This window comes from Meles meles, chromosome 2, assembly GCF_922984935.1.
Source record: "Meles meles chromosome 2, mMelMel3.1 paternal haplotype, whole genome shotgun sequence".
NCBI classification, from domain to species: Eukaryota; Metazoa; Chordata; class Mammalia; order Carnivora; family Mustelidae; genus Meles; species Meles meles.
Genome location: NC_060067.1, coordinates 85,644,865 through 85,659,289, shown reverse-complemented (window position 1 = coordinate 85,659,289; position 14,425 = coordinate 85,644,865). Strand labels below are relative to the sequence as shown.

At 38.5% G+C, this 14,425-nt stretch overlaps 1 protein-coding gene across 1 annotated transcript in view; it reads right to left on the bottom strand.

Moving 5' to 3' along the window:
- Positions 1-1,207: 1,207 nt before the first annotated feature.
- Positions 1,208-14,425, bottom strand: part of LOC123936863 (U1 small nuclear ribonucleoprotein A-like) — a 113,304-nt gene continuing 100,086 nt past the window's right edge. Inside the window, 3 exon segments of the mRNA XM_045997402.1 lie at positions 1,208-1,760; positions 1,762-2,148; positions 2,856-2,944. Of these exon segments, the coding sequence (XP_045853358.1) occupies positions 1,271-1,760; positions 1,762-2,148; positions 2,856-2,944 (966 nt within the window). The 3' untranslated portion in view covers positions 1,208-1,270.

Here is a 14,425-nt window from a genome sequence, read left to right as displayed (position 1 = left end):
GAATTTGTGAAGGCTTTCCCAAGGTTTCTGAGCATATCCCTCCCCCTTTCTTTCCTTGTGTTCACACTCCCATCTCTGTTTAGCATTCAGCCCTATCAAAACACATTTTCCTGAAAAGATCTGGTTATCTCATCACACTGTGATTTATAAGCCTTGGTGTGTTGTCATTCCCAGGTGCATTTGAATTTTAACCCCAGACTAGGAGCTTTAAATCAAAGGAATGACTCTATAATTAACTTTAATAATTTATGGTCTCTGTGAGCAGGTGAGAGATGAATATAAGAAGTTCAGGGGTTTCTTTTTACCCTTGAAACCATATATTAATAAATGCTTACTTCAGCTTTGTGATAATTACCATTTAGGTATCAAATCATTCACATATTTTCTATTTCTGTTATGAATATATAGAAATCTTTGCCTAGGATTTCATAAGAGATGATCACGGGGATAAAGGCTTTTACATACTGGTCAAGTCAGAGTGAAGGGAAGAGTTAGCTCCCAAATTTGAATATGTGCTTAATGCCTTGGAGTTTTTTGGTTTTTTTTTTAAAGATTTTATTTATTTGACAGAGAGAGATCACAAGCAGGCAGAGAGAGAGAGGAGGAAGCAGGCTCCCTGCCAAGCAGAGAGCCTGATTCGGGACTCGGTTCCAGGACCCTGAGATCATGACCTGAGCCCAAGGCAGAGGCTTAACCCACTGAGCCACCCAGGCGCCCCAATGCCTTGGAGTTTTAAAGTTCATATACTTTACCTCGAAAAAACAAATAAATAAACCAAAGCAAAAACAAAACAAAAAACCCTAGTTGCCTATGTCTTACTTGCCTAATTCTCCAATAATAAGAAATAGAAAGACATAATGTTAAAGACGAATATCTTTTTTTTAAAAGATTTTATTTATTTATTTGACAGAGATCACAAGTAGTCAGAGAGGCAGGCAGAGAGAGAGAAGCAGGTTCCCTACCGAGCAGAGAGTCCGATGTGGGGTTCTATCCCAGGACCCTGGGATCATGACCTGAGCCACCCAGGTGCGCCCCCCACCTTTTTTTTTGTTTGTTTGTTTTTGTGAAAACCCAAACCTCAAAAAAAAAAACCACTTTAATTCCGGCCTAACTGCGCCAGGAGCAATGTCTGGGGACAGCCTCTGGATACAATGCTATGTGGCGACCACTCACTCACACATGGCTCTGGGAAGGCCCCCAAGGGGGACTTACCTTCAGGGGGCTGAGCCAAGGGGGGGAAGGGGGCAGGGGCAGGCAGGGGGAAAAGGTGCTACTTCTTGGCAAAGGAGATCTTCATGGCATTGTTCTGGGTGATCTTGAAACCCTGCAGTGCGTCCCGAGCGGCCCCTGCCTGGACCTCATTGTCAAACTCCACAAACGCAATGTCGTGCCGCCCGGGGACCAGTCGGACCTCCTTGAAGCCAGGGAACTGGTTGAAAAGCTTGGACAGCATGAGCTCGTTGGTCTCCTCGGGCATGTTGGTGAGGAATAAGATGTGATTTGGTGGATTTTCGGAAAGAGGCTGGGCAGGCTGCATCTGGCCCGGAATAAGCTGCTGTGGGGGCAGGGCCCCTGCCGGGATCTGGCCGGGAGCCAGGCCTGGGGGCGGGATCGTGCCCGGAGGCGGCATGTAGGGAGGCTGGCCCGGCATGTGGTGCATGATGCGCGGCGCCTGGGTCATCGGGGACATGCCCGGAACAGGCCCCTGGACGGCCCCCACCACAGGGGCGGCTGCCCCACCCTGCACGGCCTTCTTGGCTCTCCTGGCTCTTGGGCTTCCTCTTTTCCTGTTTGCGGTCCCGCTCCACAAAGGTGCCCTTCATCTTAGCAATGATATCTGAGTCAGTCTTTGCATACTGAATGCACATGGGCTTGTTGTAGAACGGGAAACCGTGCATGGGGCGCAGGGCGTGGGTGGCACTGCTGACCTCCTTGAAGATGACAAAGGCCTGGCCCCTCATCTTCAGGCTTCGGGAAACCAGGATATCCAGGATCTGGCCAAACTGGGAGAAGATGGCATAGAGGGACTTCTTCAGCTCATCCTTCTTGATCTTCTCGTTGAGATTGTTGATATAAATAGTGTGGTTGGGGCGGGTCTTGGGAACTGCCACGGAGAGGTGCCGAGGTAGAGCAACAGAGCCGCAGCGCCTGCAAGTTTCGCCGCGTAGGTTTCTGAGAGTTGACTACGAAAGCTTCCTCTTCTGGTCGTTCCCAGCTTTTTTTAAAAAGAAAAGGTGAATATCTTGATATCCATTCCCAGGGAAGTCCCTGGCTGGACCTATTTTCTGCTTGAATGACTAAGTAGAATAACACAGAAGGGGATCTCTTTAAATTGGATATTAGGAGTTAGAGTCTACGTAATAATTTGTTAGTCTCCCAATATGTCAGTTTCTGAGATACCTGAATAAAGAGATCATGGGGGTTTCACCACAAAGTGAAGACTGTCATGACCCTGTTTATAAATCTTCTGAGACTGATAGTACTTCTATGGATTGGACATCCTAGAGCTGTAAGAAGTAACAGTGCTATCTATGGGGGGGGGGGGGGGGCAAAAAAGAACAAGAGACAAAATGAAGGAGGGCCTCACATCCTAGGAAGAGCCCTGGAGATTTGAAAGAAGCCCATCCTTGCCATTCCAAAGTAGAAGTGGGATATAATGCTATAGAAGAAACTGAATTGTCTAATTAGGAAAAGTCTAGTATTCTCAATACAGGGATGTTGTCCAGTTCAGGGACTTTTGAATAGATATTCAAATAAGCCGCGAGCGCAGCCCCGCGCCGCCCCCTCCAGCCGTGTTCCGGGCCACCCACCCCGAGCCCTGCGACGGACTCAGCAGCCCCGCCAGCGGCTCCTACGAGACCGGGGACCGGGCGATGGACGGGGGACTTCGGGCCCACGCTGGGCCTGCTGCGCCCAGCCCAGGAGCCCGTGGCTGAGGGCCCCGCTGTGAAGAGGATGCGGCTGGACACCTGGACATTAAAGTGAGGACTCCCACTCCCCCCTCTCAGCCTCCCTGCCGAAGACAATCTCACCGCCCACCCCTCCCAGCCCTGGGCTCCTCCCGCTCGACCCCCCCCCTTCCTTTTGTGCTCCGTGTCCTGTTGACGGCTACGTTTGTGTATAATTATTACTTTATTATTATTATTATTATTATTATTATTAAGAATAAATAAATAAATTATTCCCAAATAAGCTTTTTTAAAATCTGTCATCACCATATACTGGCTCTGTCTTTGGCCATGAATTAATAATGTTACAGCCTAGAAACTTAATTTTCTCTACTACAAAATGGTGATAATTGTGATTTTACCCACCTTATAGGATAGTTGTGAAAATTAAATGAGGTAATATTTGGAAACTTTCTGACACAGTTTAAATGTTCAACATTATTATTGTTGTGGTTATTGTTCTATAATCCTTTTCTCCAAAGCTAATAAACTGGCAAAGGGTCATTTATCAACTCTTTTAAAGGAGAAAGATGAAGAAAAAGCAAAACATTTTTCCTGTTATCACAATGGTAAACATAAACCTATGTCATTAGTTCAAGTTTAAGCTACGATTGCTCCAGATTTCTACAATGTTGAAACCATACTTGACTTTGGCATCAGGCAATGTCATTTAATATGTTCATATGGTCCTGCATACCATTAAGCATGCACTGTGTATTATTTTATGATGTTTGAGTTGGACTCACTCTTTCTGGGTGCACGTATTTATGTGTGTGTGTGTGTGTGTGTGTTTTCAGATTCCGTAAAAAGCTGGAGGAACCTGTTTCCAATTTCATGACCGTTTATCACTAATCCAAAATGACTACAGCATTACCTACAGACCTACAGACAGGAGGCTCTAAGAACTGGATCCATCAAATATTTGCCCAGAAGCTCTGGTAAACCAGTTTTATGTTTACATAGATGAAAGTGACAGTTGGTGGGAAAGTGGACAAAGTATTATACTGAGCTACAGAATGGGAAAAAAAAGTTAATTTATTTAATATAATGAAAGATAAAGGAACACGATGTTGGTACTTTCATTAATTGCTTGATTGTTAGAACAGTTGCTGTCTCTTTAAGTTTCTAATATTCTCTTCACAATCATCTTCAGCTGTAATTTTCATTCATGAAGATTTAATACAAAGAAAGCAAAATCATGGTTTTCACTTGGGATAGTTCTCTTAATCAGATATGAAGTGTACTTTCCCTGGAAAATCTTCAAACAAGTTTGAAAATATTGCAGCTGTGAAGTAATTAAGGTATTTGGAGTTTCTCAAGCAATTTGTGTGAATAAAATCACAAATGTAATCATGTTAATGCTCAAAAGCAGCTTGTGGCTTCCTGAAAAACTCCTCCTTAAAAACGAATATGGATGATCTATAATGGAAAGCTTCTTATTCAATATTTTCATTCACTTGGCCATTCACAAAGGTATCTGACATTCAGCTATGTAAATGATCTTGCATTGAAAGTAATTCATTTAAAAATATTAGTTTAATTTATCCATGTTAAATTTAATCTCTATCAATGTTATTTTATAAGCAATTTTGTCTTTAAATTCTCAAGGTCTATGATAAGATACCTTTAATAGCTTAGCTTCCTAAATGTAAAAAAGGTTTTTGTATGATGATATTCATAGTAGGTTTATGTGAGTTGGCTAATAAAAAAATCAAATAAAAGTTTGGTAAATAGTTGAAAAGGTTATAGTGCCTACATTCGTTGGCACACGATGCCCCTGACAAAATGTTTATAAAAATTAATTAGACAGGAAAATTCTTACCCTATAAGGACAACTGAAAACACAATTTACAAAATACACTCTATATTATGATAAATTTTTGCATTAAAAATTTAGAAACGATGAATTCAAATGCTATTTTTATGGTCCAACTAAAAGACTGGCAAAATGATTCCACCACTTAAAATGCTTCAATAACCTTCTATTTCTTCTGAAACAAACTCTTTATCACTAGCTATTCTTGCCTCATTCTCTAAACTAATGACATTGACATTCTTTCCAAGATTCCTTCTTGCTTTAAGAAATCTAATCCAAAAAAAAAAAAAAAAATTCTAATCCAATATTCCCTCTACATGGAATGCTTTTTGCACTCTAGCTGACCCTGACTTCCTTGGGCAGTTAACTTGTAATAACTCTCAAATATTAGTTAATCTTTTATTCTTCTAATTCAGCTCAGGGAGAAGGTTTCCCTGGAATAGTCTCATGTCCCCTTGAAATTCACTTTCATAACTTTTTGACAATTGTAACTAATATTTGGGTATTTGTTTAATGTCTCTCTCCCACAGAACACATATCTTATTAGATCAGAGACCAATTGCTACCACTTAGCAGAGTATTTGACACAAAATTGGTACTCAATATTTTGTTTGTTTGAATACACATTGTGCTTATGGTAATGGTGGAGAAGTATCTTAACAGAAAACCCTCCTGTAGAAAACAGTGATAAACACTGAACAAAATATAAATTTATGCCTATGCGCACAAGCCCGTGCACACATACACACAGAACACACACACCTGGAAGCAAATGAGAAACGAGCAGTAACTGGTGAGTAGTGAACATGCTGGCAGAAGAGAACAGCAGTCATCAAGTTTCCCATGTTTATAGCTTTTCTCTTGAAGGAAGTTTCAGTCACCACTGTGAATGCCAAAAATCTTTGCTAAAGGCCTGATCTCTCTTATTGGCTTGAAGAACCAGAGGAAATATATCTGGGCTCCCACAGAAGCTGGAAGGTATAGGGGAGGATCCCAAGAGAGAGGAACGGAGGCTGAGCCCACATTTGTGGCTGGTCCCTGAACCCAGCGTGCCTGGGACGGACTCAAAACAGCCTAGTTAAGGTGGAAGACGGGAACATATATTTTAGCTGCTGCCTGCTGCGGGAGAGCACAATTTAGAATTTATGTTTAGCCAAGTCTAGCTGCCTGCTAAAACAAAAATCAACACTGTTTTGGCCTAGGATTTATATTCACTGCAAAAATGTCTCTGAAGAAGCAGCATTTATGTTGATACAGAGGGTTTTGTGGGGGTTAGGAGGAGAGGAAAATAAGGATATTTCTTTCAGAGAGAAGAAAAGCATATGTGAATGTCCAGTACTGGGAAAGATGGGCATATTTTGAGACACAATAAACACTAATATAGCTGAGGCATAATAAGGAGAAGGAGGGAGAGAGTGATAAGGTTCTAGTGTTAAGCAGGGGTCTTGTCTGTCGTGTTTATTTTTACTTTATTCTAAGCACTTCTAAAGATGTCAAAGGGTTTTAAGCAGTATAATGGCATGATCAGATTTTCTTTTTAAAAAGTCATTCTGGCTACAATATGGCTAAAGCCTTGCTAGAAGGTAGAGGTTGATAAAGAAAAAGCAGATTCTATAATTGGATGTGAGGTGGGAGTTAATAAGGTAAAGGTAAATATAAAGACTGACACCCAGGTTTCTGACCTGAGCAGTCATAGTGCTGGTTATCAAGATACAGGAAACTGGAGGTAAGGAAAACTTAAGGAAGAGATTAACAATTGAACATTTAATATGTTGATGATGTCAGTTGAATATATTGGCTTGGAAGTAATAGGGGATTATGGCTTAGCAACATGAATTCAGAAGCTATTCATATAGCTTTGGTATTTGAAGTCATGGAAATGGAAAACAGTGTAATTGGAAAGGGGAAAGTGAGGCATGATGTGGACCCAAGAACAATCTCTGAGTGACTTCTTTTTTTTTTTTAATATTTTATTTATTTGACAGAGAGAAATCACAACTAGGCAGAGAGGCAGGCAGAGAGAGAGGAGGAAGCAGGCTCCCTGCGGAGCAGAGAGCCTGATGCGGGGCTCAAAGCCAGGACCCTGGGATCAGGACCTGAGACAAAGGCGAACGCCTGACCGACTGAGCTACTCAGTCACCCAGGGCTCCCTGGTGAGTCTGAGAGTCTGCTTCCCCATTGCATCCCCCCCAACTCATGTTTGCTCTCTCTCACCTCTGAAACAAGTAAAATCTTAAAAAATAGATAAAATAAATTGTAATAATATAAGTGCTTAACCACCTCCCAAGCTTTTTCAATCTGAAATATCTATCTCAGTTCCTGACCACAGCATTTAATAAATATTGCAGTGATGACCAAGGTGACTGATAATATCATCAAATAATGAAGGAATATATTTCAAAATGCACACATCCACACACACACACACATGTACACACATATTCAGACACAGAAAACTGGGAGTAGCAATGAAGTGTTAAGTAGCACTAAAATAATCTGTTAAGAAGCAAGAATTTCCTTCTTGGGTTTGAAAAACATAGATAACAATGTCTAGTAAATACAAGTATTTTATGATTTAAATGACAATTTCATTTGAACTTTGTGTTCATAATAATTAGAAGTTCAAACTCTACAGACAATTTTTGTGGTTTTAATTCTCAGCTCTATCATTTACTTGTTTTAAAAAACTTGGAATATGTATGTAATTCTTTGCGCTTTGGTTTTCTCATCTGTGAAATGGGGATAATAATTACCTACACTGGAAGAATTAAACAAATTAATAGTAAAGTGGCACAGACTATCTAAATGTGCACCATAACCCACTCTTAACTTCCGAGGCTCTGAAGATTTTATCTCCCAGCTTCCTTTCATTTAGGTTAGGGTAACACCACTGTGCTTCTGTCAAAGGAGTGTGATTCAAAGGGATATATGCCCCTTCCAGTTCTTGCCATAAAATGCCTAGCATGGTCTTTGTTCTCTTACTTTGCTTTTTGGTCATTTCAAGCAGAGTTAGAAAGAGCCAGCATCTTTGATCACAATGTGGAAGACTGCCTCCTGAAATCCAATTAAACTGTACCATGAATGATAAATATACCTTTGTTGTCTTAAGCCACTGAGAGTTGGCAGTTGCCTTTTACAGCGTTAGCAATAATTTCCCTAAGGAATACCACAGCGCTTAGAGCAGTAGCTAGCTAGCACATAGTAAGTGTTCAATAATTGCTAACATTTAAAATATTGTTGGACTTCCAAGAAGCCAAATGTTAGAGAATATATTGACTAGGAAATGATGCTCTAAATTCCACAATAAGATGTCCTCATTCTGAAAACAAAATTTGACCTTGAAACCAAGCACGGAAAATATGTTCTGTTACCTGTCATATCAGTAGCAAACTGTATTTATTAAAACAAGGTCCAATGACATTTAGAAAGGTAAGCTTACAAGTTAGTATTGTTAAATAATTTTATGGCCTTTAGCCATTTGATACTATGCTCTGTGCCATATCATTTTATTGTGTGGATTATCCTAAACTCAGTAGCACTCCAGGCTCCTCATCTCTTCTAGACATTTTTACCAATTCACCCACTTCTTTTCTCTTTCTCCAGGTAGAAGGAATATATATGGTTTACATGTATTTTTAGAAGAACTGAAATTGTATTGCATGCATGTATAAGTGAGATATATATGAAAATATATCAAAACAATGAAAATATGTTTGTTTGTGTCAGAGTCAAAGAATCATGGTAGAGCACCAGAAAATATAAAAAAAATAGAGCACCAGAAAAATAAAAAAATCCTCACTTGATATCATCCAACATCTTCCAAAGCACCATATACATTTTACATAAACAGCTTGAACAGAAGCTCTTAACTAGAACAAGGCTACACAAATACAATTTTTCCATATGGGAAGAAATCATATACATTACAGCCATTTTATTGTTCATTGCAGAGGGTTATGTGAAGTAGACTGCACTGAATTCTTTTCTCCTTTAGAAACTAAATCTGAAGTTTTGTTTTTTATTTTGTTTCTGCAGAAACTGCATATATATTTAGCACATTCACTGAACCCTGTTACAGATATTTTTTAGCCAGAACCAATAACTGTGGACCTCTCTTAGTCTTCTTCTAACTACTTGGTGTGTGTTAACATGAGACTCTTGGAAACCTTAAAGGAAATCACCCCATCTCCCTCAGCACCACTGCCCATGACCTTGATATTCAGATATCCTTGTTTTCTATATTCTTTCCAAAGTGCATGAGAAAGCTTCTAGTCCTTATGGGTTTTTATTCTTTTGCATGGAAGCATCCAAAACAGTGCGGAATACTGTAGTGATGTTCAGGTAATTACTAACTTCCTAATCTTGGGACCCCTCCTAGTGTTTTAAGTATTTCCATTACATTTTAGGTCTTTTTCTCTCAGCTGAACATACTGGAACTATTCTAAGCACACAGGAAAAATAATCCTGGGTAATTCTACTTCAAAATCTCTGAGTAATGCAATTTTTAATGACATCCCATTACCTCAATGTTTTTTCCAATTCTAAAACAAAGTATAACAACAATTGGAAAACCAAACCTCAAGTGCCTGTGTGGCTCAGTGGGTTAAGACTCTGCTTTCAGCTCAGATCATGGTTTCAGGGTTCTGGGATCAAGCCCTGCATTGGGCTCTCTGCTCAGGGGGAGTCTGCTTCTCCCTCTTTCTTTCTGCATGCCTCTCTGCCTACTTGTGTTCTCTGCCTGTCAAATAAATAAAATCTTCAAGAAAAAAAGAAAGAAAAACCAAACCTCGGGACCAGAACTGAATTTCCTTTTCTTTTTGTCAAATATATATCTGTGCCCTGCATAAAATTCTGAGTATCATTATTTAACTTACTCCATTATTGAGAATGAATGTACCTCACACTTGGGCACTGTGTGAGGTACAAAAAGTGCAAGCATGGAAGACAAAACCCTGTTCATGGAGCTCACAACTGAATTAGGAGAGAACAAATAAGGAAATCAGGGATTATTAACTATATGATTAATAAGTGTTAAATAACATTGTTTGATGAGAGTCATAATAAACATATACACATGTACATATATTTTCCCATCTGGTAACAGGAAACGAGAGATCAGATAACAGTGATTCTTGAGAACTTGTGGTTAAACTTGGAGAATAGAAAAGCATTACAGCTAGAGATAGAATAGTATGTGCGAACACACAGCAACAGGAATGAGACAAATACTCAGAATCTTGAAGCCAGGACAGTTGGATTAGAGTAAACAATGAGTCTAGTATATATGATGGGTGATAGGAAAGCGAATCTTACATGACATATGAGCATTCAAATTTAAATAAGAGATTTTCCTGAATGATATATATCCATTCCGCTTTTATTTGAAACACAACAAAAACACACTGTATTTCTCTAGGTAGAGTCTACTCTAGAACAAGAACACAACAGAAAGAGCAATTCTATTTGTTCGAAAGAACCAAGGAGGAAGATTTGAATCAGGCATACGGTGAAGAGCATCCATTCCTGAGAATGCTGAAAGAGGAAAACTAATATCTTTGAAAAGTTTTTTTATTCCTTTATTTCTCTGATTATGAGAGCGTGAAGAGATCATTTGTGCACACTGCCTCGAATTCATTATAAGTGGGTTACAGTTATGGCTTATTTTCAGGTGTAACTTCTGTTCCTTAGATTGCCATTGATGGGCTCTACCTGCTTGATACTGCAAAAGACCTGAAGCTTTCCTGGTTCCTTCACAAATCCTCCTTTGAGGGGCACCTCAAAGGGTGGCTCAGTGGGTTAAAGCCTCTGCCTTCGGCTCAGGTCATGATCCCAGGGTTCTGGGATCGAGCCCCGCATTGGGCTCTCTGCTCTGCGGACAGCCTGCTTCCTCCTCTCTCTCTCTGCCTGCCTCTCTGCCTACTTGTGATCTCTGTCTAAAAAAAAAAAAAAAAACAAAAACAAAAAAAACAAACAAATCCTCCTTTGAAGTCCAAGACACTCAAAGAAATATGGCCATTGGAACCTCCTCTCACATAGTCCATTTATTAACTTTAGCCTTTGAAAAACAAAACAGCGCAGGGTACAGTGCTTTTCTCAAATTAATTTTATTACAATTTCTAGAGGCTTATATTAGTTCGAGTTTACTTTAGAGTAAGAAAGAATGAAACAAAAATGTATTATGGTCATAGTTAAATGTGGTCTCTGGGAAAGACACTGAAGAGTTCTTTCACATGCTGGCTTAGTAAACTTTCTTAACTGAGTTCACTTCCAGGCACTTGGCAACTTCCTCCAAACAGCCAAGTCAAAAATCATGATGTTCAGTTGCTGCGACAGTCCATGAACTAGGACAGTATGCAGTACAGCTGCAGAAACCACAAATTATGTTGATAAAAGGAGTGATTTGCTCAGTAATCTTTCAGAAGATAAATCTGGAACAGAAGAAGTAATACTCCATAAATATTATTTTTATCCCATTATATAGGGTGTCAGTCCTTTGAGAATTTTAAAGAGTTTTACCGAAGATGACTTGTGAAATAGGTATTGTTGTATCAGTTTTAAGAAGGGGCAGAGCAGGCTTCTCAAATATGCATAGAATTATAGTGCTGAAAGGGATGTGAAATGTATCAGGTACAAGTTCAACTTTCTCTTCTACACATGAAAAAACTGGTTATAAGAGTTGAAATGGCTTGCTCCAAGTCACAGAGCAAACAGGTAAAGAAAGTCTTAGAACTCAGGTGTCCGGCCTCCTAGTTCCATTGCTTTACTATACCTTGTAGCTGCATTGTGTCACTAAGTATTAGAAGAATATAAAACCACACACACACACACACACACACACACACACACACACACACATCTATACCCTAGCCAATCTGAACACTAGTATATAAAAGCACCCACCTAAGACATAGAAACCATTCTTTTAGGCATATGCTTGCTGCTAGATTTTGCACAGTTACAGAAATAATTACACCTTCAGATGGCTTCATCTCCTAGAATAGAAGAGCATTAACTCTAAAATTGTTGAAAAATTAGTGGGTTTTTTGGTGACACAAAAAAATTCTGAAATTTAGATTCTAGCATCAGAGACTGGAATTGAAAAAATATATTAGATTCCATGGAACTAATTCATTTCATGTTTGAAAAAACCTGAGGCCTTGAATCATACACTTATTAGCTAAATTGTGCTTGACAAATAATCTTTATAAAGTATTCATGTAATGTGGGTCTCTTGGACCTTAATTCAATGTAAATGCTTCCAAAGAGTAAGTTGTTTCCCATCCCCCCACTGCCATAGAGAAAACATAAGAATGAAAATGAATATAACTATTCAAGTATAACTTAGTCAAATCTAAATCAATTCTAAACTGAAGAAAATTAAATAATTTCAGGCATTTGACTCCTAAAGCGTATTATACTATGACTTCTCTTCTTCATTACATTTTCTAGACTTGGCCTATTCTTTTTCTGACAATCAGCAGCATTTCTAGTTTCCACGATGCAGGACATTTTAAGAATGTCAAAAACATACAACACATGCACATATACACAAATTTATGTGACTGAAATTAAACACACACACACACAAAGCAATTTCAAGAATGGAATTTGATTCTCTCCTAATTTGATTGGTAAATTAATCTCCCTGAATACTAATAAGACGATGAACAAGTAACCCTAGAGTAGGACAGTTGGACTTATATTAGCTTTCCTAAAATGTATTTAAAGAAATAAGAACTATTTATAGTATCAATGACATAAAGTGTTCCTCAAAAAAGTCATATGAGTAAATATGCTTCATATTATGTCAACTGTTTTGGAAATGCACAATGAATTTGAATATCTGAGAATTCCTGCATTGATAAAAATGATGAGTAAAAATCCTATTGATTATTTTTAAGTTAAAGTTTCCAGGAACTTGTTTTTTTTAAAGATTTTATTTATTTATTTTGACAGCGAGAGAGATCACAAGTAGGCAGAGAGGCAGGCAGAAAGGGTAGGGGTAGCAGGACACCCGGTGAACAGAGAGCCCAATGCAGGGCTTGATCCCAGGACCCTGAGATCATGACCTGAGCCGAAGGCAGAGGCTTAACCCACTGAGCCACCCAGGCACCCCTCCGTGAACTTATTTTATCATAGAATGTTCTTTTTATCTTCCTTAAACCTAGAATGAAATACCAACTGTGCTACAGAAATTGTGATTGATAGAATACATGGGCAATGCTACTCAATGAAAATTTAATATACTTCATATTATACAACTGTCAAAAACTACATGACAACTTAATTTTGTAAAGAGTATTTTTCAAGCCTCTTTAAGATTTCCCTAAATCTTATATAAGACATGCAGATAATTGTCAACTATAATTAACCGAATGTCTGACAGGTGGAATTCCTAAGACATATACAATATAAAACAGAAATCCTCAACTTGAATATTCAGGAAAAGTTTAAATGATTAAATAAAAGTGTGCATTTATTAATATTCAAATTCATTTTGAATATTGGGTTATTACTTGAGTAATCATAAATCACTGTTAAACAGAAGTTACTAAATGGCATTTGAAGTGACACATGACAAAATATTATACTTCAGGGAAAACTGCAAGCGTAGATTTGATTCAAATTTTAACTAGCTATATAGATTCAGACCCAAGGAAAAGAATTTCTTAATGAGTCATTTTGCCATTTTATAAACTATACCAAAATCTATAAGAATTACAAAGAGATCATTATAAAGAGTTAAATTTTCAAACATACCATGTACATCTAGATCATTAAATACCTAAACATTACAATATATATAATTGTATAGCTGTAGTAAAGTATAAGTACCCCAATTCTGTGGTGAACCAGTAGAATGAATAGAGGAAAACAATCTTAAAATGGTAATTTTATAGTTTCTTTAAAAATAAATATTTTTTGGAGCACCTGGGTGACTCAGTCAGGTAAATGTCTGCCTTCAGCTCAGGTCATGGTCCAGCAGTCCCAGGACTGAACACTGTATCAGAGAACCCTGCTCAGGGAGGAGTCTGCTTGTCCCTATCTCTCTGCTCCTCCCTCTGCTTGTACACTCTCTCTCTCTCTCTCTCTCTCTCTTTCTCTCTATAAAACAAATATTTTTTTTAAAAAAACACACACACACAATTTTTTTTTTTTTATATTATGTAGTCCCCTAAAGTAGACAATCCCTTAAGTAAGATTGTTTATTCAGGCCCTACTATATTTTGGACATTAGCGAAGGACAGACAAAGATGAAAATGGATTTGACATAATACTCCAATTGGCATGCTAAAAAAGTGAATAAGTACACTGTAAAGTGAAATATAACTGAATCATTTCAAACAATGGTATGGGTGCACAGAGATAGAAGTCACCAGCCTAGACGAGGGAGGAAAAGATGCTGCAGAGCCACTGGTATTTGAAATGGATGTTGAAAGGTGAAGTTCCAAATATATAGAAACTTCCAAGTAGAGAGCTATTAGAAACAATTCAATGTATAAAGTGTATCATTCCAGGAAAGAGAGAAATATAAGATGTATAGGAAATTCAGGTAACAGAAAGTATCCGTGTGGCTGCAGTAGGTGGACTAACAGGGAATGAGGGTGCAAATACAGGGCGGACAAGATAAGAAAAAACCTGACATGCTATGCCAAGGAAT